At 41.8% G+C, this 26,607-nt stretch overlaps 1 protein-coding gene across 1 annotated transcript in view; it reads right to left on the bottom strand.

Moving 5' to 3' along the window:
* Positions 1 to 253: 253 nt before the first annotated feature.
* LOC122792928 (FAST kinase domain-containing protein 2, mitochondrial-like) overlaps positions 254 to 26,607 on the bottom strand; it is a gene marked incomplete at its 5' end in the record, with an annotated part of 340,938 nt that continues 314,584 nt past the window's right edge. The window contains 2 exon segments of the mRNA XM_044060500.1: positions 254 to 758; positions 12,134 to 12,248. Coding sequence (XP_043916435.1) covers positions 624 to 758; positions 12,134 to 12,248 — 250 coding nt within the window.

Here is a 26,607-nt window from a genome sequence, read left to right as displayed (position 1 = left end):
TCAGCACTACAAAAACACAAACATCATTCCCGGGTAAGTTACCAAACTACAGCTGGTTGAAAGAATGAACCAAACCCAAATTAAAGGACCCATCAAGGACAGCCCCCAAAGCTAGATCTGCAAACTGTGCACATCAATCACTTTTGCAGGACTGTTTTTGAATATCTGGCCTAATAAAGAGCTACAACCAGAAAAAGTACATCTGAAATACCAGCATACTTGCAGCAATATTGTGACAAAGGCACACAAGGAATTGTTTTTTCTACAAATATTTATTTTCCCATGGCTGTCATTGTTTACACCATTTCTCACAATAGCCAGACACCATGAATATGCATAACTAAGACATCAAGGACAGGGAGCTAATTATTAAAACTCCACAAACAGATCAGTTTAAAACGTCCACATGTGCAGAACCAACTGGCAGACAACAAACTTCTGCCACTTCTTTTAGCAGTTCAAGAAATGCAGAAGTCTTGTCAGAGGCGATAAAACTGATGACTGAAACATTACCAGTTCTATCCACGGCCATAGCTTACATTCTAACTTGTTTTTAGCACAGAATGTGACTCGAAAGACAGATATTCCACAGTCATGCCTCTTGGCAAATGGACTGCCACCCATCAGACTTTTTCACTCCCCTGATTAGGCAGTGCACTGGTGCTGTCCTCAGAATGCTGCTCCTCTCCATACATCTTACTCTTCAAAAAGTAGACCCTTTCATCTTCACTCATCCTGCCAAAAAGATGCTCAGGTACCTTAAAAAGAAAAAAAAAATGTGAAACTACTTTCAAAAGTCAGTTTTACATTTCATAAATAACAACATGGACAGTAACAATCCTTTGCATACAAAAAAATTTCACATACGTGAAAATGTCAGCTAGAACTTCTTCCAGAAAGCGGTAACACATCACTCCAAAAATATACAAGAAATCACTTCAAAAACAAACAAGACATCTGTGTATAAAAAAGTGCCATAACAAATTATTTAGAATGCAATCAAAAGAATAGCTTGTTTGAACTTCCATATCTAGACATGTTTCACTTTTGCACTATAAAATATTCATATGATTTGGTCTACTTTACAAAAGCAAATTAATTCTTAAATAAAAGAAACCCCTTTCCTGAATGTCTCACTCTACAACTTCTTGCCAAAAAGTTCTGCATGCCATAACAATGTAATGTTCTCTCCAGAGTTCTGTGACAGAAACAGCCTTCATAGGTTTCATAGGTAGGTACTAGGCTATCTGCCCGAAGGCATTTATAAGCCTAGCGAGAATGTGTTGGCTTTCCCGCCCCCTTAGATTAGTTCCCTGTGCTTCTGTCCAGCAGAGCCACTGAAGTGATTCCCAGGGTAAACTTTCCGTTTCCCATCCACTCGTCAAGGTTTCTTTTGAAGAGTGTTAGCAAGGAGCTCTGCCTAATGTAGACTGGGATCTTGTTCCAAAGCATGGGAAGTCTCCGGGACAGGAATTTATCCCTCCAGCACATCCTATTTATTGCTGTGGCGAGGTTTAGATCCCTAGAGCGTGTGGCTCGAAGGGATAAGGATTTCTTAAGGTGGAACATGTCCATCAATTCTGGGTTGGACATGGCCCTGTATGTCAGGCAGAGATCACCTCTGAGTAGGCGGTATGCAACCGAATACAGCTGGATTTTCTTCAGTCGAGCTGCATAGGGCATCTGTTTGAGGCCAGTGATCCTCTTGGTGAGGTACTTCTGTGATCTTTCCAGCTGTTGCAGGTGTCTTGTAAGGTACATCCCAAATGGGGCGTTGTACTTATGATGGGTCTGATGAGTGATGAGTAGTGGGGCACAATGACCTCTTTTGATCTGGATGTGAACCCTTTTGTGATTAGGTGGGCCACATAGAAGGATTTTCTAACCACTTTGGCAATGTGATTATCAAAGGTGAGATTACTATCTACTTGGGTCCCCAGATCCCCTATTACGTCTTCCGTGTTTAGGGGACTACCACCTATGTGGTAGTTTGTGGGTACTTTGTTTTTTCCAAAGGGGATGACTATGCACATTTTGGCATTTAGCTTGAGGCCATGATTTTGATACCAGGTATCTGTCTCAGTGAGACCCTTTTGGAGGATGTCTGTGTCAGCTGGAGAGTCAATTATAGACCCTAGTTTGCAGTCGTCTGTGAACTTGGTCAGCCATAGTCCTCCTGTGTTTGCCTGTACCTCTGAGAAATATAAGCCAAACAGGAGGGGTCCCAGGACTGAGCCCTGGGGAACGCCACTTGTAACTGGTTTAGAGTCGGACCTAGCTCCTGCAACTCTCACCATGTGGGTTCTGTCCATGAGCCAGTAGGCAACCCATTTTGTGACGTAGGGGTTTATGTTCAGGCTGGTGAGCTTGTCTATAAAACCAGAATGGGGAATGGTGTCAAAGGCCTTTGCGAGGTCTAGGTAGGCTGTGTGTACCACCTTTCCCTCGTCTATAGCCTTGGTAATGGTCTCAAAGAAGTCCACCAGGTTTAGGAGGCATGATCTGCCCTTAAAGCCGAACTGGGTAGGGTCCAGTGTTTGGAGGTTCCCAATGTCTCTGTTAATGAGTTCCATGACGATGCGGTCCATAGCCTTGCAGACCAAGCTAGTCAGGCTTACAGGGCGATAGTTCCCAGGGTCTGTTGTGGCTCCACCTTTGTGGAGAGCAATAACTGTTGCTGTGCGCCACTCTATGGCTACGTAGCCTGTGGAGAGGCCGAGTTTGAACAGTGTGTTTAGGTGAGAGGTTAGTCTTTGAGCTCGTATAGGACACAGCCTGGGACACCGTCCGGTCCCACTGATGCTGTGTTTTTGGCTTTGGAGAGGGTTGTTTTAACCAGAGTGTCTGTGATTTAAGGGACTCTACATTCTTCAGGTATGGTTATGGGCCCTTTTGGGAGTGAAAGGGGGGTGAAGTTTGCGCTGAACCTGTCTGTCAGGATGTTGGCGATATGTATGGTGTAACTTGTGCACATTCGGTTACCAGGTGAGGGGGATCTATGTGCAAGAGTATAACCAGTGCATTTCTCATTTACTTGCAGTGAGTACAATGCTTTCACTTAGTATGCAGGAGGGCAGTCCCTGTCATTTTCATGTAAAGTGCCACAGAGAAAAAATAAAAAAAAACATCTGACGTAGAAAAGAGCACTGTATCAGAAGTGCAGGATCCAGTAATTCAAGTCATGACACCAAAAAAAACAGAATATATTATATAATTCAGTTAGAATAACAGCAAATTTCAAAGTGTTCTGTTACTTTTTTCAAGCATTTTTAATAGGGGAGGCTGTCTTCACCTCCTGCACTCCCTGATTTACAGACTGTCCCCCACACTGCTGCGATTTAGCAAATTCCAAAAATTTCTGTTGAATTTTTCAGGCAGTTGGCTTCATCTCTTGCATTCCTTAATGTGCAGACGTTGAATTTTTCAGGCAATTGGCTTCATCTCTTGCATTCCTTGATGTGCAGGCTGTCCCCTCCACACCACTGCTATTTAAACTCAGAGATCAATGTACCAGCCTAACATGTTGTAATCCTGAAGGCAGTAGAATGCTTCCACATTAATTCTTGTAATTCTGCAATTCAGTGAATCATATCACAGTCCTCAAACTTTCATCAGGCACCTGTAATGACAGCCTAACAAGCAAAGGAACTACAGAAAGAAGTTCAAAGAACCAACTTCTACAACACGCAACATTAAAGAAAGTGTGTACTAGTACTATACATGTGAAGGAACCAGTAGTAGTTACCATTTCCAGGGCAGACAGGTTAGATGGCACTAACATGACATCAGGAATACATAATGGTATGGGACAATAAAGGTAGGGAGCTTTTTCATCTGTGCAACCCTTGTAATACGCAAAAACTCCAATAAGATGTGCCTCTAGGCTGTACTGCTTAGCAAACTTTTTACAAACACCGCAAATGAATGTTATAATGTGGCTTCACTCGAAGAGTGGCTCTCAAATGATCCAGAGAATACCTTTCTACATATGCTGTTAAAAGTAGCACCTCTACCAAATCATTCTAATGCATGATTTATGTTAATCTGGCTGACACTTTACTCTCAAGTTAAATGCAACAGTTGTTCAGACTCCTTTGAATCTCTGTACCCAGTCCAAAGTACTGGAGAGCTTAGTCAATGTTATGTATGAAGTAAAACTTCTGCATCGTTCTCAATAGTTAGGTGGTAAACAGAAGAGACAGTGAATTAAATGACAGCAACTGAGCTGGGACACAACTCTTGGTAGGAACTTAAAGCTTGTTAAGTACCATAGGGCAAACCACGGTACTGTCACATTCCAACTCAAAGATCATACACCCTCAAGAAAGTGGGGGAGGGCAAATAATTTTTGTGAAGTTTTGAAACCTCTAACTTAAAACCACTGAGATTTTTATTTAGTCGTCAATGTTTTGATTATCAGCTTTCTAGATGTAACCATTGAACTGCAAGTTTCACAATGATGGTCAGCCACAAGAATAGGAATTAGGGTCTCACAATGATGGCAGCCATCACCAATGGCATGTCGGTTCCTCTGGGAACAGCAGCCACTATCATTAAAGCTCTGGTTTCCTCACTGAGCATTCACCACCACTGGCATGTAGGTCCCTATAATGATGGCGATAGAAGCCAATATCCCTGGTGTAACATCAGCTTGGTCAGTGAAAGTACTGGTGTTGATCACACCTACGCAAGTTCTCTGTGAGCAGACTGAGAACTGTTGCAGAAGCAACTTCAAAGGGATACACTCCAGCATCAAAGAAGTAATACTCTGCTCAATGATCCCTGGCCAGGCCACAACCAGAGTACTGTGTACAGTTCTGGAGGACACCATACAAGGAAAGTGGCATTAGAAGACAACATGGATGAAGAGGTAAGGATAACACCACAGACTAAAGGTACTGCAGCGGTTTTCTCTAAAAGCCAGAAGAGAGACAGGGATATGGAGTGTGTGAGCAGACGCATGTTATGGGTAAGGGAAAGGGATCACATCATGGCAGCCACTACTGTGGGAGGGAGAAGGGGCAGAGGCAGCAAACTGTAAGGACTAGCAACTCCATGGATATCTGAAAGTACTGCTTCAGAGAGAGACTTGTGGACCCACAGAATGGATTGCTGGAATGGAGTGTGGAAAGTGAATCCATAGAAGCATTCCAGCAAATATGGGACAGGTGGAGAAAGGCGGAGAGGAATGTATGGGTGTTGAGGAAGTACACCGTTAAATACACCTTACTAGCAGACTAGACAGCCTTTATCTTGTTCTGCCATCAAGCAAATTTAATGCAATACAGTTTGCAGGCCTATATGAAAATGATGGAAAACTCTGCTATGACAGAGAAAACAATGATGGCAGTGCTATAAACAGTGAGCAAGTCAAATATGGGCATTGATGATACTGACAACAAGACATACAGACTCCAACACTGGCACCAATGGTCATTACTGTCACTGGTGAGTAGATTTCCTCACAAACAATGATGGCAACCATTATTACTGGTAAGCATGCTTTCATAATGATGGCAGTCACCATTAGAGGTAAGCAGGTTCTAGAACAAACTCTGATAAAATCCACTGTAATAGGTTCAAGTAATGACAATGATGGCAAGTGTCATTACTGGTGTGCATGTTCCCACCTTGATGACAGCAATCATCACTGCTGTGCAGATTCCCAACATGATGAAATCCATCACTGCTGCCATGCAGTTCTTATCATGACTGGATCTATCATCGTTGGTGTGGAGGTTACCACTATCGAGGACACCAAGCTTCCTACTGAAATTCTGGCACTAATTACCAAGTGCTGACACTCAAAAATGACCGAAACTAGGAGAAGAGCAAATATTGAACTTCAGTCTTCTTTAGCCCCACACACACACACACACACACATCCCCTGGACCTTTAGATACTAACTGTAAGACTGTCACATCTCACAGAAAAGGGAATATTATGGGAAACAGCCATCTCAGACTGCATGCTGGTACACGGAAGTCTGTTTTTTCAGCCATTTAGTCTTTTGTTTTGGGAGTCGCTCTAGTAGGTCCCAATATTTCATACGGTTACCAGAGAGCCATCATTGCTGGTGTGCAGGTTTCAACCATGATGGGATTCATCATCTCTGGTGTGCAGGTTCCCACCATGACGGGATCCATCATCACAGGTGCGCACATAGCCACCACGATGAAATCCATTACCACCAATGGCGTCTTGGCTCTCATAATGATGGGGTCCCCATCACTGATATGGAGTTTCCCCACAATAACAGTTATGTCAGTCACAGTTACTGGTTTGCATGTTTGCACAGTGATAGCAACTGTCATCAGATTTGAGCAGGTTTCAGAACTAAAATGAAAAACAGACACTATAACAGGTTCAAACAATAATTCAGTAAAGATGACAGGAGCCAGTACTACTGGAAGTATGTTACCAAACTGACATCAGCAACCATCTGTGTGTCTGTAAGTTTGTACAATGACTCCAAAAACATCCACAATCACTAGTGTGCAGGTTCTCACACTATTTACAAAAGCTACAGTCACTGGTATGCTGGTTTACACGCTTACAGAAACCACCATCACTAGTTTGCAGGTACCCACAGTAATGACAGCTACAATGACTAGTTTGTGCCACTGATGGGGAGCCACAATCACTGGTGTGCTTACTCTTGCACTGTCTGAAGCCTCCATCACTGCTGTGCAGCTTTGCTTAATAAAAGTAGCAACTATCCCGTCCCACTGCTGTAAGGGTTCAAATGTCTGATAGAAAGTACCTTCAAGACCATAGGTCTCCTCATAATGACACTGCTGGCAGTCACTATGGTTGATGTAGTTATTTACACGCTAAATGTGATGGCAGCCACCGTCCCCAGTATAGGTGCTCACTCACTGTCTGGGATGGCAGCCCTGCCACTGGTGTAAGTATTCCCACACTTATTGCAATGGAAGTCACCATAGCTGGTGCAAGTGTTTCCACAATGACCATGATGGCAGCCATGATCAGTGGTATAGGTGCCATCACAAAGACTCTGATTGCAGCCACCATTTTTTGCTGTAGGTATTCGCACACTGACTGTAATGACAATCACTATTGCTAGTGCAGGTGTTCTCACACTGACTGCAATGGCAGACAGCTTCACAGGCATAGGTACTAGCACACTAACTGTGACCGCATCCACCACTACTGGCATGTGAGATACTACACTGTTATAGTTGGTGAATGTGTTTTCACACTGTGAAGGCAGCCATCACCACCACTGTAGGTGTTCCCACACTGACCATGACTGCATCCCATGTCACTGGTGAGGTGTTCTCACAATGACTGCAATCACAGCCACAGTCACTGGGACAGATATTCTCACAAGGTCTGAATGACAGATATAATCTGTGATGGCATCCACCAAACTTCCATTGCTAGTGAAGACATTCCCAAACTTAATGCAATGGTAGTCACTATCACTGGTGTAGGTGTTCCCACACCGACTGTAATGGCAGTCGCCATTGGTGATAAAAGGTGTTTCCACAAACTGTGATGACAGTCACCATCACTGATGCAAGTGTTTACACAGTGACTTTGATAGTAGTCACCAATGCTAATCAAGTTTTCCCATACATTGTAACAGCACACAACACTACTGGTACAAGTAGCAGCTTTGTTGCCATATGTGCTTTCACAATGACTGTGATGGCAGCCAGCATTACTGGTGTAGGTGTTCACATACTATCTGTAATGGAATCTAACAAGCCACTATCTCTAGTGTATTGCCAAAGTGACTGCAATGGCAACCAATATCACTGGTGCAGGTGCTCCCAGTCACTGTAATGGCAGCCCCCATCACTGGTGTGTTTATAAGTGCTCCTACACTTAATGTTATGGCAGCCACACTGCTGGTGTCAGTGTTCTGACACTGACTGCAATGACGAACACCATCTCTACCATAAGTGTTCCCATACTAATCGTGGTGGCAACCACCATCACTAGTACTGGCATTACCATACTGACTACAGTAGCAACTGTCACGAGTGTGTGTATGTTCTCATAGTGCAATAGTAGCTGCCATCATTGATGTTGCAAATGCTGCCAGTCAAAATCACTTGCATGCATTTTTCCCATAACTGTGGCAAAGACAGCAACCTCTACCACTGGTGTGGGTGTTCCCACACTGAACATTGGAATGCGATGGTAATTGTCATCATTGTTGGAATTCTACATTGATTGTGATAGTCTCACTTTTTTATTTCTTCATATGTTTAGGATTCTGATAGCAAGACAGGAATGGAACCATTCCTGACTCAGGATATGATTAAATTTCATGGAATTAGTATTGCTTCTCTCTTTGATGTTTGCAAATAATGGTCTTCTCAGCATCCACAATTTACCTAGAATTGCCTCCTTCTGCAGTTCCTATGGAGTTACACATACTGGTAGCATGCTTGAAAAATTATTTTTATTAATCCCATTAGTAATAAAAAGAACAGGGTTAAGTGTCCTTTATTCCATAGTGTGAGAGTTTCTTCTAGTATATCCTGGTATTTTATAACTTTATGTCTCTCAGTACATAGGACACTATCACTAGGTGCTGCTATTTCGATTATCATTATTATTACTGCCCTTTTTTCTTTGACTACTTTTATCTGTTTTTCTTGCCTCTGCTTTTATAACTGTTGGTATTAGAGGATACTGTGTGATTAAAACCTATTTGGTTTCTCTAATTGTTGTTCCAGTTTCCAGTGCTTCTCACCTGCCTGAATATTGTGATACTTGCACAATCCCAATGAAACAGTCTTGCCACATTGTTGTAACTTTCAGTATACAGACCCCTCAGTCTTGAGTATATTACATTCAGCAATGAGATGTGCAATTGTTTCCATTTCAGAACTACATAACCTACACTTGTCTATATCTTCCACTTTTTTCTATAGATTTTTAAAATCAAAATGTATGCAGTCCGCTGTCTTCAGCTTCCATTATTAATCTCTCATCTTTTGGTTTAATTTCAACTCTCCTAAGCTATTTGTCTGTCAAACTGTGTTCACCGTGTGACTGCTCCAGGAATTCGGTTCCCTATTAGCTGATCGAAGATGCATTCTTTCGAATGCATCTTGATCGAACTTTATAGCGCGAAGAGGCATATAAGCAAATTCTTTCCCTGGGAAAGAAATCGCTTGGCCGCCTTCTGTATTTTGCCTTCTTCGTTACTGTAGTGCGGTCTCGGAGTTGATATATTTAAGTAGGGGGAGTGGGGGGCACAACCCCCCACATCAGGGGGTGTGGGGGGCAAAGCCCCCCACATTTGAAATAGTTTGTGGTGTGCTTGTGTTGTGTGTGCGTTTCTCAGAACACAGATTTTTTTTCCCTCGGGGAAAAAAAACAATCGCTGTTCTGTGCGTTTGAGATTGTAAACTTTCTCAACATGGGGTCGATGAATCAGCGTTCGCTTTTCTAAGCGTTCGGTGATTCAATACAGACCCCAGGAATTCTCTATACTGTCACTATAATTGTTGGTTTTCCAGTTTTCATTCCTTTTCTTCCATCTATGTTCTTTATAGTCTTGCTTGTTTTGGAACCTCCTGTTGCCACACAGTTTTCTATTTTCTATTATTAACCTCACATCCTCGTTTTAAGTACACCTTTCTTTAGCTATTCAGTGTGTCAAACCTTGATCAACATGTGTGTTCCAAGAACTACATAATCACTAACTATGAACTTTCCAGTTTTCTTTCCTTTTCGTCTAGTCATGTTTTTATATTCTTTCTTTATTGGTACTTTCTGTTGCTACCTGTTTTTTCCATTTTCAATTCCTGCTTCTTTCCAAAATGCTTCTGCTAATCTAAGCAAAGATGTCATCTTAGACCCCTGTGTTGTAAAATGAGTTGCCAACTGGCTCACAAACTGGTCACACTCTATCAAAGTGGGTGACTCCACCTCAGCTAGCAGATCTGTCACCAGCGGGGTGCCACAGGGGTCAGTGCTGGCCCCCTACTGTTTGGTATATACTTCTCAGAAGTTCAGGCCAAAACTATGGGTCTGTGGCTGACCAAGTTTGCAGACAACTGTAAACTGGGTGCAATTATTGAATCCCCAAATAATATCAGCATACCTCAGGAGGGTCTTATGTAGACCAACGATTGCTGTCTTGTTCACAGTCTTAAACAAAATGCAAAGAAATGCATCATCATTCCCTTTGGTAAAAACAATGTCCCTTCACACTATCAAATTAACAACAATATTCTATGTACCTACGAAGTGGTAAGAGATCTGGGATCTCAAGTAGACTGCGACCTTAACTTTGACCACCATGTGTCTACTGTGGTAAGGGTGGCTTTCTGTGTAGCACACTTGATTACTAAAGGCATCAACTCTAGAGCAAAGGAGGTTATAATGCCCCTACACTCGTCACTAATCAGGTCCATAACCAAGTATAATGCCCCTTTCAGAATGTAATGTACAGAGCACCTGCAGCAATTGGAGAGACCTCAGAGGTTTCTAAGAAGATTAAGGGGACTCCAGCACATGCTTACACAGACCGACTAAAGTCCCTGTCACTATACTCAGTATCGTATAGACTTCTTAGGGGAGACTTATGCCTGGCTTGCAGAGCAATCTCCGACCCAATCCTAATGAATTGGCCCCACATCTGTACATCAAATGGGACTAGAGCTACCCATTTCAGGGACCTAAATATGGCCTGCAACTTGAACAGGAAATGCTGGAGGGACAGATTTGTTTCCCAGCAACTGCTGCATCTTTGGAATAGGCTGCCAATTCATGTGAAGCAGAGCACCTCTATGTCACTGCTCAAAAGGAACCTGGACAAGCGGCTTGGACACCATAATTTCTTTTTGGGGATAGCACCCACAACCCTCCTGGACATGGGCAGTCATTAATAAATACAATCATGGGTACTGACTAGAGTATCTATAGTATTACACTGGGATGAAATGGCTAGGCTTGAAATGACCTCCTGGCTGATAGCGTAGTAACTTCCTAGGACTAGTTTTCTTTATGGTTTAGAACTTTTGCTATGTTTGGCTCTGACAATGTCAACAAATATGTTTTGAAGTCCCATAAATGCAGACCTACACATATGGTTAATTTTAATTAGGCCAATGCTCTTAGAGGTGTGAGACTTTCTGTACAAACAACTTCCCTGATGTGGATGTTTCTACATCTGCTAACAGTCAACATAAATTAAATGTATCGACAGTGAAAGTGATGGCATACAACTACTTGCGTGTCAATGTTCCCATATTAACAATAAGGGCAGTCACAGCTATTCCTTTGAGTGTTCTGAAGTGCTTACTGAATAATATGTGGACACAGTGCTTCAAGATAGCAGGGGAGATTCTGTTGGTTCTATTAACAAATTCCTAGGGAATACAGATTCGGCTTTCAGTACACTTCTCAGGACACAGCACAAAGATTAGCAAAAATTGTACCTGTACTGCTGCTGAACAATCATCAGTAACACTAGAATACTGATGCAGAGGTAACTATAAAAAAACGATATCTGATACCTCATCCTTAGCATATGATGTTCATAATCACAACCACAGGAAATCATGACACATGAAATTTCTTTCTACATTTGAATGTATGGGTTGGTTACAAAAGTGAAAATGGCTTTAAATGTACAGTGGTATTTCCTTCATTATAAAGCACCCACTGTTGTAAAAGTTGACAGTGGCACTACTTTAAAAGACTGGAACTTTATACTGAATTTTCATAGAACTTGTGCTCCAACAACAGTGTGGCCTACATAAATGGATACTCCAATAAACAACCTAAGTTGGAATATAAGAGTAATTTCCTGGGTAGGTATGAATATGTGTGTACCAACACTTGACTAATAACGATAAAAATGTACAGCTTTTGCATTATGTTACTTGCAAGCAATATCATTTGCTCTGACAGCATATTTAACCCTTCATTCAGCACACAAATGTGGGTCCACATTTACTTACCAGAATGCAACATTTAAATGCTCCAGTCCATACATGAAAATGGTTATGAGAAGACAGCAAACAGATGACTAATAAAGACAGTGGAACGGTTCCTGTATTGTACTAATCTGAACACAAAATGCTAGTCCTTAAATGTACAAGGGCACCCTCATAGAACACAAAGGTCACAACAGCTTACCAGTACAGTGTGGTAGCCCAGAGCAGTGAGATGCCTCAGTTTCAGTGCAAGCCTTCCTCTGGGGTGGGTTGTTCCATAGCAGAATGCAGAAGTTGGAGCACACAGAACAGCCACTCTGAAACGCAGAACACAACACATTACGGGATTCATTTTCATTTTTGTGGTTAAGCAAGTGTGTAAAATGAATTAAGTTTTTCAAAGAAAACAAAACATTAATAAAAATAACTATACACCACTTTACGGTGGTCTACTCCTTGAACCTACAACATTCACAGGCAGAATCACTGTAGCATAAAAAAAAAATCAATACCAAATTCAAGCTCAGCATAACATGATCAGAAAGACTGCATGCTTCTGCTGCAAAGTATGGTGTCCTGCACTCTCACACTCCTGCAACTTAACTATTGTCATTCTGAGGTTGTACTCCAAGGAGGCCTGACCACAGAGACGAACATATTACTCACTTCATATGAACCTGACTACTACACTAACCTTAGAAACTGTAGAACCCTGGAGTGAAAATAGTTAAACAGAAGGGTGTGGGGATTCAACTACCCACAGTGGGAGGTGCAGGGAGGATTGTTCCTTACATAAATGTTCAGCATCTCAAATTGCGTTCTGATATAGCAGTTTGGCATACTGTGCCACCTTTAGGGACTTTGCAATGCACTGTGCATTTAGTGCTTGGAATATTTTGCAAATTGAGATTTTCAGATTAGGGATTTAAAAACAGAAATCTGGACATCAGCATTCTGTAGTGACCCATTCCAAGGAGTGTGTTACAAGGCTGCTCCCATGCTTGGAAAAAAATAATGCAGAACTCAACATCAGTGGTAGTGTTCAGCCCACGTCCTTAACTCACTATTAAGAGTGCCCGAAAGACTGTGGAATGGCTGCTTGAAATAGTCTTGGATTCAGAAACTGCAGTGCAGGCTGGGTAGGGGAACTGGCAACTGCAGCTCCACAGGGATCTTGGCACACTATAGTGGTGTGCAAATTACATAGTACCATTATGATGTCCAAAATACTTTGCGTCACAAAGTAATAATGGAAATTTGCAATGCACAAAGAGATGCAGTAATCAGAGCCAATGAACTGTCTTTGATCCATCAAACATCCTCTGCCCTCGGGACTATAAAGTAGCTTTCACATCACAAGGTTACCCTGAGACTAGAAAAAAATACTTCTGCTTGCAAAATATAACGTTAAAAAGTACAGTTGTGTACCTACCATAAATGTAGATGTTCGAGTGTATTCACTGTTGCAGTCATTACACTTGGGTTATCCGCCGGCAGGCTACCCGCAGTCAGCCCGAGTTCCAAAGTCTTCGTCCAGCATCGGTTGCTGTCGCCTTTTCCCTGATGTCAGTGCGCAAGTCAGGTGCCCCCAGAAAGGAAGACTGGAAAAATAAAATTATGCAAAAAGTATGCACGTACTAATATAAACATTTCCTTCATCTACAAGCAAATACACACATAGGTTGTATAGAGTTGAGAAGTACAGAGAAGTCCCAGCAAAGTAAAGGGGGATGGTGAGTGGGTAACCTGGACTGCAACAGTGAATACACTCAAACATCTACATTTATGGTAGGTACACAACTGTACTATGTTCATCATGTTTCACTGTTGCAGTCATTACACTTGGGTTGAATCCCAAAGCTGAGGTTGGGCGGCTGGGTCTATATTGGATTTGGAGAGGCTACCAGGCCCTGCAGGACTGCAGTGGCAAAGCCTGCTCTGGATTTAGAGTAGAGAGGCAAGTGGTAGTGCTTGGTGAAAGTGTGCACTGAGCTCCAGGTTGCAGCCTCTAAAATGTCTTTGGTTGGTACTCCTCTGAGAAAGGCTGATGAAGTGGCTGTTGTGCTGGTAGAATGTGGCCTAATGACCTTAGGCACTGATTTGCCATGTTGTGCATAACAGAAGCGGATGCAGCGTCATATCCATTTTGAAATTGTCTGCTTTGTGACAGGTTTTCCTTGTGATCCTGCAGCATAGGCTACAAACAGTTGCTCAGTTTTTCTGAAAGCTTTTGTTTTGTCCAAGTAGAATCATAGTGGTCTGTGTATATCCAAAACGTGCAGAAGTCTCTCCCCTTTATTCTGGGGATTTGGGTAGAAAGTTGGTAAATGAATGGTTTGGTTCAGGGCCACATTGGAAACTACTTTTGGCATGAATGTTGGGTTTGTCCTGAGGGAAACCCTGTCCTGGTGAAAAATTATGAAAGGTTCCACAGCCATTAATGCCTGTAACTCTGATACTCTTCTTGCTAAAGTTATTGCTAGGAGCAGAGCAGTTTTCCATGATAAGAATTTTATATCAGCTGTGCTGGCTGGTTCAAAAGGAGGCTGTATGAGTTTTTCTAAAACAAAATTGAGATTCCAAGTTGGTACTGGTGCTCTCCTTGGGGGTCTTATGTTTTTTGCCCCTCTAAGGTACTGTCTTAGTAGAGGGTGTGAAAAAATAGGAGGTTCCGTATTGTTTGTTTGTGTCTTTCAGCTTTTCCCGGTTAGTGGTCGCCACAGCAGAACTCCAGTCCGCTAATGACTGGTAGTTGATTTTTACGTGCCAAGTTACCAGCCTTGACGCACAACCTTCAATGAAGGTACGCCCATTCACGCATGTCTCCACGCAGAAGACGCTCTAGCTGAGAATCGAACCGGACAGCGTTTTACTTTGAGGCGACAATGCTACCACAGCACCACCACAGCTGAAATGGCAGAGGCATGGATTTTAATTGGTGAGAAAGATGGGCCTTTGTCCAGCATCTCAGTTAGGTATTGTAAAATCTGAGGTATATTTGGAACAAGTGGGCCGAACCCTTGTGCCAAAGAATCTCTTCCATTTTTCTGCATAAGATTTCCTAGTGCTGGGCCTCCTGGCTTCTAAAATGACATCCATAACAGCTTTAGAGAGAGGTGCAGTCTGAGTGGCTACATTATCTGCCATGCTGCCACATTTAAGGTTCTGAGTTGACTGCAGAATCTGATTGTTTTGTTGAGTCAGAAAATGAGGAATTTGAGGTAAAGGCCAAGCTGGGCCTTGAGACAAGCTCTTTAGGATTGGGTACCAGTGCTGGCGTGGCCAGTCTGGGGCAATCAAGATCATTTTTGGCCTTTCTTGTCTGACTTTTAGGAGCACTTTGGTAAGAAGAGGCATTGGTGGGAAGGCATAGACTGTTAGAGCTTTCCAGCTGAATGATGGAGCATCCATTTTCCATGCTTGAGAGTGATAAGTTCTTGTGCAGAATTTCTGTAGTTGGCAATTGTGAGGGGAGGCAAAAAGATCTACATCTGGGCATCCCCATTTCCTTGTTATCATGCTGAACACCTGTGGATTTAGTTTCCATTCGTGAGGGTCCATGAGATTATTGCTTAGTTCGTCTGCCAGTGTATTTTTTGTTCCTGGCAGAAATTATGCCTGCAGATGTACCTGATAGGTTAGTGCTGTGTTCCACAAGGTCATGGCTTGCCTGCATACGGGGTAGGAATGTGTGCCCCCCTTGCTTGTTTATGTACCACATAACTGTGGTATTGTCCATCTTTATTAGCAGTTTTCCTGGATGCAGTAGGTCCTTGAAAGCTGTCCGGGCATTCTGTACTGCTAGTATCTCTTTCTGATTGATGTGAAGATGCATCTGTTCCTTGGGCCACATGCCCTGAATACATTTCCCTGCCATATGTGCCCCCCAGGCATAATCCGATGCATCCATTGTTATTGTTTGCCTGGCTGTGGGTGAGGTGAAAGGCTGTCCCTTGTTGTGGTGACAGGCCTGGGATAACCATCGAAACTCCTGTTGTAGGCAAGGAATTAAAGTTATGATTGTCTCCAAGCTGTGACAATGTTGAGTCCAAGCACTTTTTAGATACCACTGTAGTTTCCTCATATGCAGTCTTGCATATGGAATTAGTAGAATGCAGGACGCCATGAAGCCCAGGGCCTGCAGAATGTTTCTTGCAGGGAGCTGGGTCTTTGTTGTCATCAGTTGAAAGTATTGAGTCAGTTGCCTTTGTTTGTCTGGCGTGAGATAAGCCATCTGGGCAGTTGTATTTGAGCACCCAGGAATATTATCTCTTGAGAGGGCACTAGTTTTGATTTCTTTTCGTTTACTGTGTACCCTAGGCAAATTAGTTATCTTTTTACAAACGCCAGATGCTTTAGCAGAATGTCCTTGCTCTCTGCTTGAATAAGGCAGTCATCCAAGTAGGGATATATTTGAATTCCTTTTTGTCTGCAAAATGCAATTACTGGTGTCAGGCATTTTGTGAAGACCCTGGGTGCAGTAGATAAGCCAAAGGGCAGTGCAGAGAATTGGTAATGCATTGAGCCTGCTATGAATCTGAGGTATTTTCTGCAAGTTTGTCTGATTGGGACATGCAGGTATGCCTCCTTGAGGTAGTAACTAGCCAAGCCTTCTTGCCCAGCATGGGTAGAAGCTGCTGTAGTGTTAACATTTTGAATTTTGGAACATCCAGGAAAGTATTTAGGATTGACAGGTCCAGTATTCGTCTCCAGGCTTTGTCCTTTCTGGGTACTAAGAAAAGTCTGGAGTAAAATCCTTGCCCCTGGTTCTTGCTGTGGTACTCTTTGAATAGCTCCCATGTCCATGGGAGCAGCAATTTGTTTTTGCGCCTCTGCCCATTGGTTCTGTGGCAGGTCTGGCATACCTCTTGATTTTGGAAGTGTGTAAAAGTGGAACCTGTAACCTTGAGAAACAATATTCAGTACCCATTTGTCCTGGGTGAGTATGTGCCAATTTTTTGAGAAAAGTGCTAGCTTTCCCCCTAGGGGTGCTACCAAAAGGTAAGTGCTTGGCATCTGTAGAGGGAAGTCATTGGGACTGTTTCCTATAAGGTTGTATTTTGTCTTCCCCTCCTTTGGGGGCTGAAGCACCCCATTGTTTAGGTCTGTAGGAGCCTTGGGGCTGAGATCTGCCTCTTGGGCATCTGTATCTGCCTCTCTGTGGCCTGTCTGACACTGGAAAGGACCAATTTTTTGAAGGCCAGTTTCTGCTAAACCTGGGTGGTTGAACCTGTAAGAAATCCTTTACTGTCTGCATTGATTTTGCTTTATCCTCCATTTTCTTTAACACCTCTTTTGCCTTAACACCAAACAAAGTTTCATGCTGTAGTGTAGCATCCAATAATTTAACTTTAACATGGTCAGGTAAACTTTGTTCTTTCAACCAAGCATGCCTTCAAATAACAGAGCCTGTAACTGCAGCTCTACAAGAAGCCTCTAATGACTCAAAACCACATTGTAAAGCATGCTTTCCCACTTGTTCAGCTGCATGCAATAAATCCTGCATTTCCTTACTGTCAGGACTTTCTGAGATTGAAACCATTTTCTGCTTTAACAACGACATGAGATACTGTTGATATTTAAACATGTGAAACTGGCAATTTAAAGCCCTTACAGCTAAGTGTAAACTTTTTCCCCATCTGTCCAGAGCTCTGGAATCTCTATCCGAGGGGACAGGATTTTTAGCAGTGGAAGCCTTAACCCCTTTAGGACCCTGAGAAATTTGGATCTGCAGCAGGGTTTTTGTAAAGAAATTTATGAGAGTCAGGGACCCTGTAGTACCTGTCTGGCTTGACTGGTGCAGGGGGTAAAGAATCAGGAGTCAGACTGGATTCAGAAAAAACATCATCAACAATATCAAGCACAGGGGGAATAGCCAGGGGCCTGTGTTGGGGCAATAAAAGAAAGTCTGAGCCTTTTCTTGGATTCTGTATAATCCTGGCTCTCCCAATGGAAATGCACCCTCATGGTGTGCAGGGATTCCCCAAAAGAATAATCCTCAGGCGGAGAGGCTGAAGGTATAGACTCTTCTGCATCAGAGTCCTCATAGGGAGGGAGAGAGTATCCCTGGTCAGAAGAGGAATCAGAGGAAATAGAAACCTGGTCAGAGGAATCATAGTCAGTGTCTTGCCTAGGCCTTTTGTCAGGAGGGGGATGGGAACCCCTGATTAAAGTAATTAGGTCTTCGGCCATTTTAAGAATCTGTTTCTTTGGCATGGTTGACTGTTCAGTAGAATGCTGTACTTGTTTCTTTGTCTTTAATGGTGTTTTTAACTTTGCCTTGGCTGCTGTAGCGGGCTTAATTGTAAGCTGTGAAGGTCTAAAAACACCCTCAGAAGCCGATGCCTGCTCAACGACTCCAGACGAATCTGAGGGAATAGTTTCTGTAGGCCCAATACCTTGAGTTTCCACATGCCTCGGAGTCTCCACGTGGCTGTCGGATAGGGCCTGTGGCTCTGAGGTAGCAGGTGTCAGGGGCTGCAAAAGCGCCTCACTGAGAACCGGCGACTGGCCTAGAAGAGGCTTCGTCGTCGGTTTTGGACCTCGGTTGCCTGTCCTTTTCTTTGTCTTTGCGTTTTTTATAAATTCCGGTAGTCGGTTGTTCCGACGGCATTTTGTAATTAAACCTTCGGCCAAAATAATGCAAAGCAAAATCAAACCATTTAATAGTGCGTTTGTTGAATCTAGCACAAAACCGACAACTAGTAATGTCGTGGTCAGGGCCTAGGCAAGGAATACAGTAAGAGTGAAAGTCCTTATGAGGTATTTGCTTCCCACAAGAAATACAATTATTAACTTTTACTGACATCGGTCAGGAGCAAGAAAAAGTTTCCCCAATGGGGTACTTAGCTTTATTTAAGACTTCGGTTCTGAAACTCAATTTCGAAAATCTCAGGAGTCGGCCGACTGGCACTTGCGAACTGCTTTTGCTTCGGGCACCACGCGGCAAAAAAGACTGAAGAAAATGGCATTGGTTGCATCTTTTATACCCCTGGCGCACTGACATCAGGGAAGAGAAGACATCAACCGACGCCGGACCAAGACTTTGGAATTCAGGCCGACTGCGGGTAGCCTGCCGGCGGATAACCCAAGTGTAATGACTGCAACAGTGAAACACGATGAACATCATACATTACTGGACATTTAACTATGTAAACAAAACATTTATGGGCTGCCTAACATACACCAGTGATTTTCCTCCGTGCATATTTGTGTGCAGGAATACAAGTGCTGTATAAATTTTGAACCAAGCAGGTTGAAAATCGATCACACACAGATTTTTAAATTTTTTTTTAAATTTCTCCAAGTCTTTGGGGTTTCTAATACCATGACAGGAATGGATTCCATTCCTAAGAAAAAGTATGACTAGAGCTCATGAAATTAGTATTGTTTCAGACTTTGAGAAGTATTCTTCAAACCACTTGCAATATGCCCAGTAATGATTCTTTATGCAATTCGTACAGAGTTACATGTATCGGTAACATATCTAAATACAACTGTAAATTATTTTTTTTATAAGACCCATTGCTCCTACTACTACTAGAACTGTCTGGGCATCCTTCTTCCACATGGACCTTATTTCTGCATGCAAATCCTGGTATTTTATGACTATCTCTGTACACAAGACACTGTAGCAATTTCAATTATCAATGCTACTTTTGTCTTCTTTTCCTGGACAACTATATCTGGTTTTCTCACATCTATTTTTGAACTGTTGGTAATGGATGATTCCCATGTGACATATAACCATCACTTTCTATAATTTTTGTGGCTCATGTTTCCAGTGTTTTTTAGCTACTTCATTATAATGTTTGTACAATCCCCAGTACAACAGTCTTGCCACATTATTATTCCTTTCAGTATATATTCTTTCTACCATTAGTATATCACAACCAGCAACACAGTGTGCAACTGTTTCAAATTCTGTTTTACAGAACCTACATTTGTCTGTTTCTCTCACATGTTCAATGAACTTTGTAAACCAACATGTATGCAAGTCCACTATCTTGGGCCGCTAATATTAACCTTTTGTCTTTTGGTTTAAATTCATCCATCCTTAACCATTCCTGCATTTGATTCTGATCAACAGTAGGTTGTTCCAAGAGTTTTCTATACTTGCAACTATATTTATGCATTTTCCACATTTCTTCCCTTCTCATCTGATCCCTCACTTTATATTCTTTCGTTTGTTTTTTTTGGCACATTGAGTTGCTGCCTGATTTTTATCTACTGGTTTGATTTCCATTCCCACTTGACGCTGATATGCTTCTGCTAAAGTAAGCAGGGAAGTCATCTTAGATTTATTTGCCTCATGCTTCAAAACTTTCACTATGTTTACATCTTGTGAGGTCAGCAGATATGTATGCAGTCCCACAGTTACAGATCTATACATGTAAGGAATTTTTTTTATACGCCTCATGTTTCAAAACTTTCACTATGTTTACATCTTGTGAGGTCAGCAGATATGTATGCAGTCCCACAGTTATAGATCTATACATGTAAGGAATTTTGAGGAGGTCCATGCTTCCTTCAGGACTGGGAATATATAATCTTGGTATGCACTGGTTTTTATAAATCATTTGATGAGCATGAAGCATCCTTCTTGTTTCCCTGTTCAACCTATCCACTACCTTCTGGGGCCAGTCAATCATTCAAAACTGTAAGTTAGAACAACAAGAGCAAATTGGTTTACAGCTTGGACTTTGTTCCTAGATGTCAACACTGTTTTCAATATTAATTTAAGTCTTCTAAAATATTCCTTAGTTTTCCTCGGATTTGTTCATATTTTATTGTTGATCATTCATCAATTCCCAAGTATTTATACACTCCTTGCTCAAGTTCTTTTATATCACATTCTTGGCCCAAACTGTTGTCTTCTTGGTGCTGCAGCTTTTCTGCTTTAAAGGTTGCTTTTGCACATTTATCAAGACCAAATGACACTCTTGCAACATCCAAAAATATTTTGACCACTTGCAGTTGTGCTTTCAGTTCTTCATCTGATGAACTATATAGTTTTAAATCCTCTACAAAAAAAGAACACAAGTCTTTACACTTTGTTTTCTGGGAGCCAAAAATTGCAACTGTGGCCGAATCTGTTAAGTAGACAGCTCAATGGGTTAAGGGCAAGAAAAAAGAGCAACAGTGACAGTCACCCTGGAATATCCCCCTTAGAATGTTCATCACTGGAATAATAAATTGTCCTTTATTATGATGCAGCTGCAAAGTGGTTTGCCACTGTTTCATGGTTGCTGTAATGTAATCAGTGTAGGGTGTCTTGCACATTTTAAGCACTCTTATCCATGAATGTGGGATACTGTCAAATGCTTTTTTTTGTAATCTAGCCATTTTGTTCCTTTTTTTTTTTTTTTTTTTTTTTTACAGTTCTCCATTATGACTTTAACAAGAAATGATCCTTTGTTCCATATGACTTTCTTTTATTATCCTTTTGTTCTAGTGCCATGATTGAGTTTTCTTCCAAATGACTATAAACTCTGTCGGCATCAATCCCAGTGTATAATTCATACACTGTCAGAAGGCAAGTTACTTGTCAATAGTTTTTAGGATAGCTTGCAGGTTTGCTCTTTAGTAGAATTGTTTTTCTTGTGGTTAACCAGGCTGGTGTTTGTTCGGGGTACGCATATAAATAGATCTTCATAGATATTTCTCCAAAATGGATCTATTTCTTTTTTGGTGGTGTTTCAATTCCTTTTGCTTTTTTGGGTCATCAATAAAATGCTTATTATGTACTTTTCCTTTATATTTATCTATATATCTTCCAAGTTTTTCTGCCTGTGCTGATACTTTTAGTTTATTTGCGATAGTGCATGATAGATCTTTATCTGTTCTGATGCTGCATATTGCTTTTATCACGTCTATCATTTTGAGTAATTTTTTTTTATCTGTTCCCTATTTTATGCTCTAACAGTGACACGTCCTGTCTTAATTGCTTATAGTTTTCTCTATTCGATACTTCCATGATGGCATTAGATTTTGCCCCTTCCTTTCCCTTACTACCCTGTGTTGTTGTGGTAAGACTTTATATTTAGCGGCACAGTAACATATCCTTTTTACTTCTGTTATATTGCATGAATCTTTATGGACAGTCCTAATTACTCTTTTTTATCAAACTTCTAACTTTTGGGGTCTTATTTACCTTCTGTAGTCTTATTTCTTTCATTGATCTTAATGTGTCTGTCCATCTCTATTAAATCAAACAACTCTTCTCTTAGATCACTTTCTTCTAAACTGAGGGCACATTCTTTAGTCTCCATTTCCTGTGGGCAGTCTATAGAAAGTACCAGAGCTTCTTCCTGTGTCATGTTCTTTTTGGTTTCATCCGGTGTCATCCATTGCTCTTTTATATGGAACTCACTGGCCTATCACTCCACAACATTGACTGTGTCAGAGTGTCACAGTTTCCCGTCCCCTTCCTTGCTGTGCAACTCCAACTGAACAGTTGTACTGGTTTCCATATGGAAAGCTCCAAAGTATCCTGTTATGATAAATAATCAGATGTTTCCCACTACACTGGTTTCTCCTTAATTTGGGGATACATTGCTCTATCCTGCTGTGATGTTATCGAAATTAAATTTTCAAAACTAAATCCTTTACTTTGCAGGTAATCTATAACTTCAGTTTTTACTTCTTTAACTTCTCCATTACTAATCCTCTTTTTTACTTTTCTCTTTGTTTTCTTATTTTTTGTATTGTACATTTTTCCATGTCTGGATGCCTTTGCCTGTATTTCTCTTCAAATATCTTTGGTGCTGCTCTTTTTGTATTGATTAGTTTTGCTTTCTCCTTTGCATACATATTGCACCATATAAATCTATTTTTCTTTCCCATGTCCATGTTTTTTTCTTCAGATGTCTCCTGTTTTTCCTTACTTTGGGGGCTCATTCCATCATGCTTTGATATAACCTGTGTTGGACTTTCTATGCTTTTTTAATGTGCAATGCGAGTGTAATGATGCAATTACACACTGTTACTATATATTACGTTTCTTTTCTATATAGTACTACATGCTTCTCGGTCTTATAACTAGAAATCTGTTGTTTACCACTTATATAACTGTCTGTCACTGCCTTGATCTAAGGCACAACTATGTGGACCAGTGCACAAACTCAGTTAGCAAAATACAAAAAAAAAATAAAAAAATAAAAATAAACTGAGCTTGAACTGTGAAGTGACTCAGTGGCATAACGACTGCCCTAGGGATATGCAATGTGGACAGGTTATGAGACTATAAAAAGCCCTCAGGACTCTTATATGGCAAGGATAACAGCAAAAATGCAGCACTCCTAAGCTATCACAGAGGACAATACATCAATGGGTTAAATACACCTTGGCCAAAATGTTAAATCAAGTGAATAAGTCAGCTTTCACAATTACAGCTTGATTATGTTAAGTAGGAAGGTGCAGGGGATACAGTCTGCTGCAAGAGAAAAAAGAACTAAAACCATTTTCAGACATTTTGCCTTTGGCAGACTGTCAGGGTTGTATTAGACTTCTTAACTGAGATAAGGCACAGAGCAGTTCTGGAATTATACAGTGGTCCTGGCATTATAGAATATTAGTAAGACCATCCCAAAATTCAAAGGACTATAAAGCAACCCACAAAAATACAAATAATCCATTTAACGGTGGTATATTTCATTAGCAATAAAACATTCAAAGTGTCTAAAATATACAGACTTTACTTTTCACCCAGGACTGTTATGAAATAACGGAAACCCTGGCTTGTGCTTAAGGGATCCTTTGTGCAAGTTCCATGGGCCTCCACTACAGTAATTTAAGGTATTACACAGTAAAGACTCTCTATAGGGTGACTGGGTCTTTCAGTTTTTACAAAATTGTAAACTGAACAGGCAAAAAGTACAGTTTTGTACCTACCATAAATGTAGATGTTCAATAGATATGCAACTACAGTCATAACATATGGGTTGTCCTGCCTCAGGCAGCCCTCGGTCGGCCGGATTCCAAAGTCTGGGTCCGACGTCGGCTGATGTCGCATTTCTCTCCGACGTCAGAGCAGCTGGAGTATATAAGCATCAGCCGACGCCATTTTCTTCAGTGTTTCTTGCCCCAGATGCCAGGTGCCCTCCAAGGAAGGCTGTAATCAAATTGGAAGACAAAAACAGGATTCCAGACAAATAAGTAAGCAATAAACAGATACACCATAACAGATATCCCCAGCTAAGAGAAACAGGGATAGGAGTGGACCCAAGGCACAGAGGGGTATGGAGGGAGGGAAAACCCGACTGCAGTTGCATATCTATCGGACATCTACATTTATGGTAGGTACAAAACTGTACTATGTCCTTCAAGAATGCAACTGCAGTCATAACATATGGGTTGAATACCATAGCTTAGCTGGGGGAGGAGGAATGCTCTAGGAAAGAGATGGTGTGGCAATCAAACCCTGCAGGACTGCCGAAGCAAAGCCTGCTCTGGATCTGGAGTATAAAGGGAGATTGTAGTGTTTGGAAAATGTATGCACGGAGCTCCATGTAGCAGCTTCTAGAATGTCTTTTGTAGGCACCCCTCTTAAGAATGCTGTAGAGGTGGCTGCAGCTCTAGTGGAGTGTGGTCTGACATTAGCTGGAACATTCTTCCCATGGAAGGAATAACAAAATCTGATGCAATGTCCAATCCATTTTGAAATAGTCTGTTTGGAAATTGCTTTTTCTTGTACTCCAGGGGCGTAAGCTACAAAAAGCTGATCAGACTTCCTACTGGTCTTGGTTCTGTCCAGGTAGTAGCGAAGTTGTCTGTGAATGTCCAAGGTATGCAACAGTCTTTCCCCTTTGCTCTCAGGATTGGGGAAGAAAGTAGGCAGGTGAATAGCTTGATTTAAAGAAACCCTAGATACCACCTTTGGCATAAAAGTAGGGTTGGTTCTTAAGGAGACCCTGTCTCTGTGAAAGATTATGAACGGTGGTATTGCCATTAGGGCCTGTAGTTCCGAAACCCTTCTTGCTGAGGTAATTGCCAACAGGAAAGCTGTCTTACATGAGAGAAATTGTAAGTCCACTGAAGCTGCTGGCTCAAAGGGGGGTAGAGTCAGTTTTTCTAGGACAAAGTTGAGGTCCCAAGCTGGCACTGGAGCCTTTCTTGGTGGCTTAATGTTCTTGATTCCCCTGAGGAATTGCCTTAACAAAGGATGTGAAAACACAGGTGGATCAGTGTTATATCTAGCTGAAATAGCTGAAGCATGTATCTTTATGGAAGAATATGAGAGTCCATTCTGTAGCATATCTGCCAAATATTCCAGGATGAGTGGGATGTTCAATAATGATGCATCATGTCCCTTGCTGGTATTCCAAATGCTGAATCTCTTCCATTTTGCTAAGTAAACCTTTCTGGTGGATGGTCTTCGAGCTTCTGTTAATATCCGCTGAAATTCCTTGGAGAGAGATAGATTGAGGTTATTCATGGGATCTCCCAGGCTGTTAGCTGCAGCGTCTGAAGGTTTGGATGCACTGTTTTGAAGTTGTGTTGAGTCAAAAGTAGGGACCATTGGGGAAGGGCCCACTTTTTGTTGTGACATATGCTCCGTAGTAGTGGATACCAGTGTTGTCTTGGCCAGTCTAAAGCTATTAGGATCCCCTTGGGCCTCTCTGCTTTGATCTTTAGTAATACTGTGGTCATCAGTGGCAGAGGTGGGAATGCATAGATTTTTAGGAAGTTCCAGTTGAATGAAAGAGCATCTATTTTCCAAGCTTGTGGATGATATGTCCTTGAACAGAATTTTTGTAGATGATGGTTGAGGTGGGAGGCAAATAGGTCTACTTCTGGCCTGCCCCATGTCGAGGTGAGTTGTGTGAATGTAACCTCCACTCGTGTGGATCTATGAAATTCCTGCTTAGGCTGTCTGCCAGCACATTGTCTTTGCCTGGAACAAACTGGGATTGCAACTGTATGTTTAGGCTCAGTGATTTTTCCCAAAGATTCATTGTCAGTCTGCAAAGGGGGTAAGAATGGGTGTCCCCTTGCTTGTTTATGTACCACATCACAGTGGTGTTGTCTGTCCGTATCAGTAGATGGCCTTGCTGAAGTTGTTGTCGAAAGGCCTCGATGGCATGCATTACTGCCAGCATTTCCTTTTGGTTTATATGCAGATGTGTTTCCCTTGGAGACCATTGTCCTTGTATACATCTGCCCTCCATGTGCGCCCCCCATCCAAGGTCTGAGGCATCTGTGGTCATGGTCTGTGCTATCTGTGGTTTTTTGAATGACATACCTGTGTTTGCCTGGCTTACCGAGGCCCACCATAGGAATTCCTTTTGTAGGCATGGAATGAGCGGTATGGTTGTCTCTAGGTTGTTGCTGTGCTGAGACCATAGGCTTTTTAGGTACCATTGAAGCTTTCTCATGTGTAGTCTTGCTAATGGAACCAGGAGAATGCAGGATGCCATGTAACCCAGGGCCTGTAGGAATCTCCTTGCAGTCATCTGGGTGAGTTTTGCCAAACCTTTGAAATAATGTTAACTTCTCTTGCTTGTCTTCTGTCAGGTAAGCCATTTGAGAGGCTGTGTCTAGATTGGCTCCTAAGAAGGTTATTTGCTGGGATGGCTGAAGTCTTGACTTTTGGAAGCTGACTGTGTATCCCAGAGCCTGTAGCAATTGTATGACATAGTTCAAGTTTTTTGTCAAAATCAATTTGTCGTCCGCTTG

Source organism: Protopterus annectens, chromosome 2.part0, assembly GCF_019279795.1.
Source record: "Protopterus annectens isolate FY-2018-M chromosome 2.part0, PAN1.0, whole genome shotgun sequence".
Taxonomy (NCBI): Eukaryota; Metazoa; Chordata; order Ceratodontiformes; family Protopteridae; genus Protopterus; species Protopterus annectens.
Note: the sequence above shows the minus strand (reverse complement) of the source record. Positions and strands in the feature narration are given on the sequence as shown.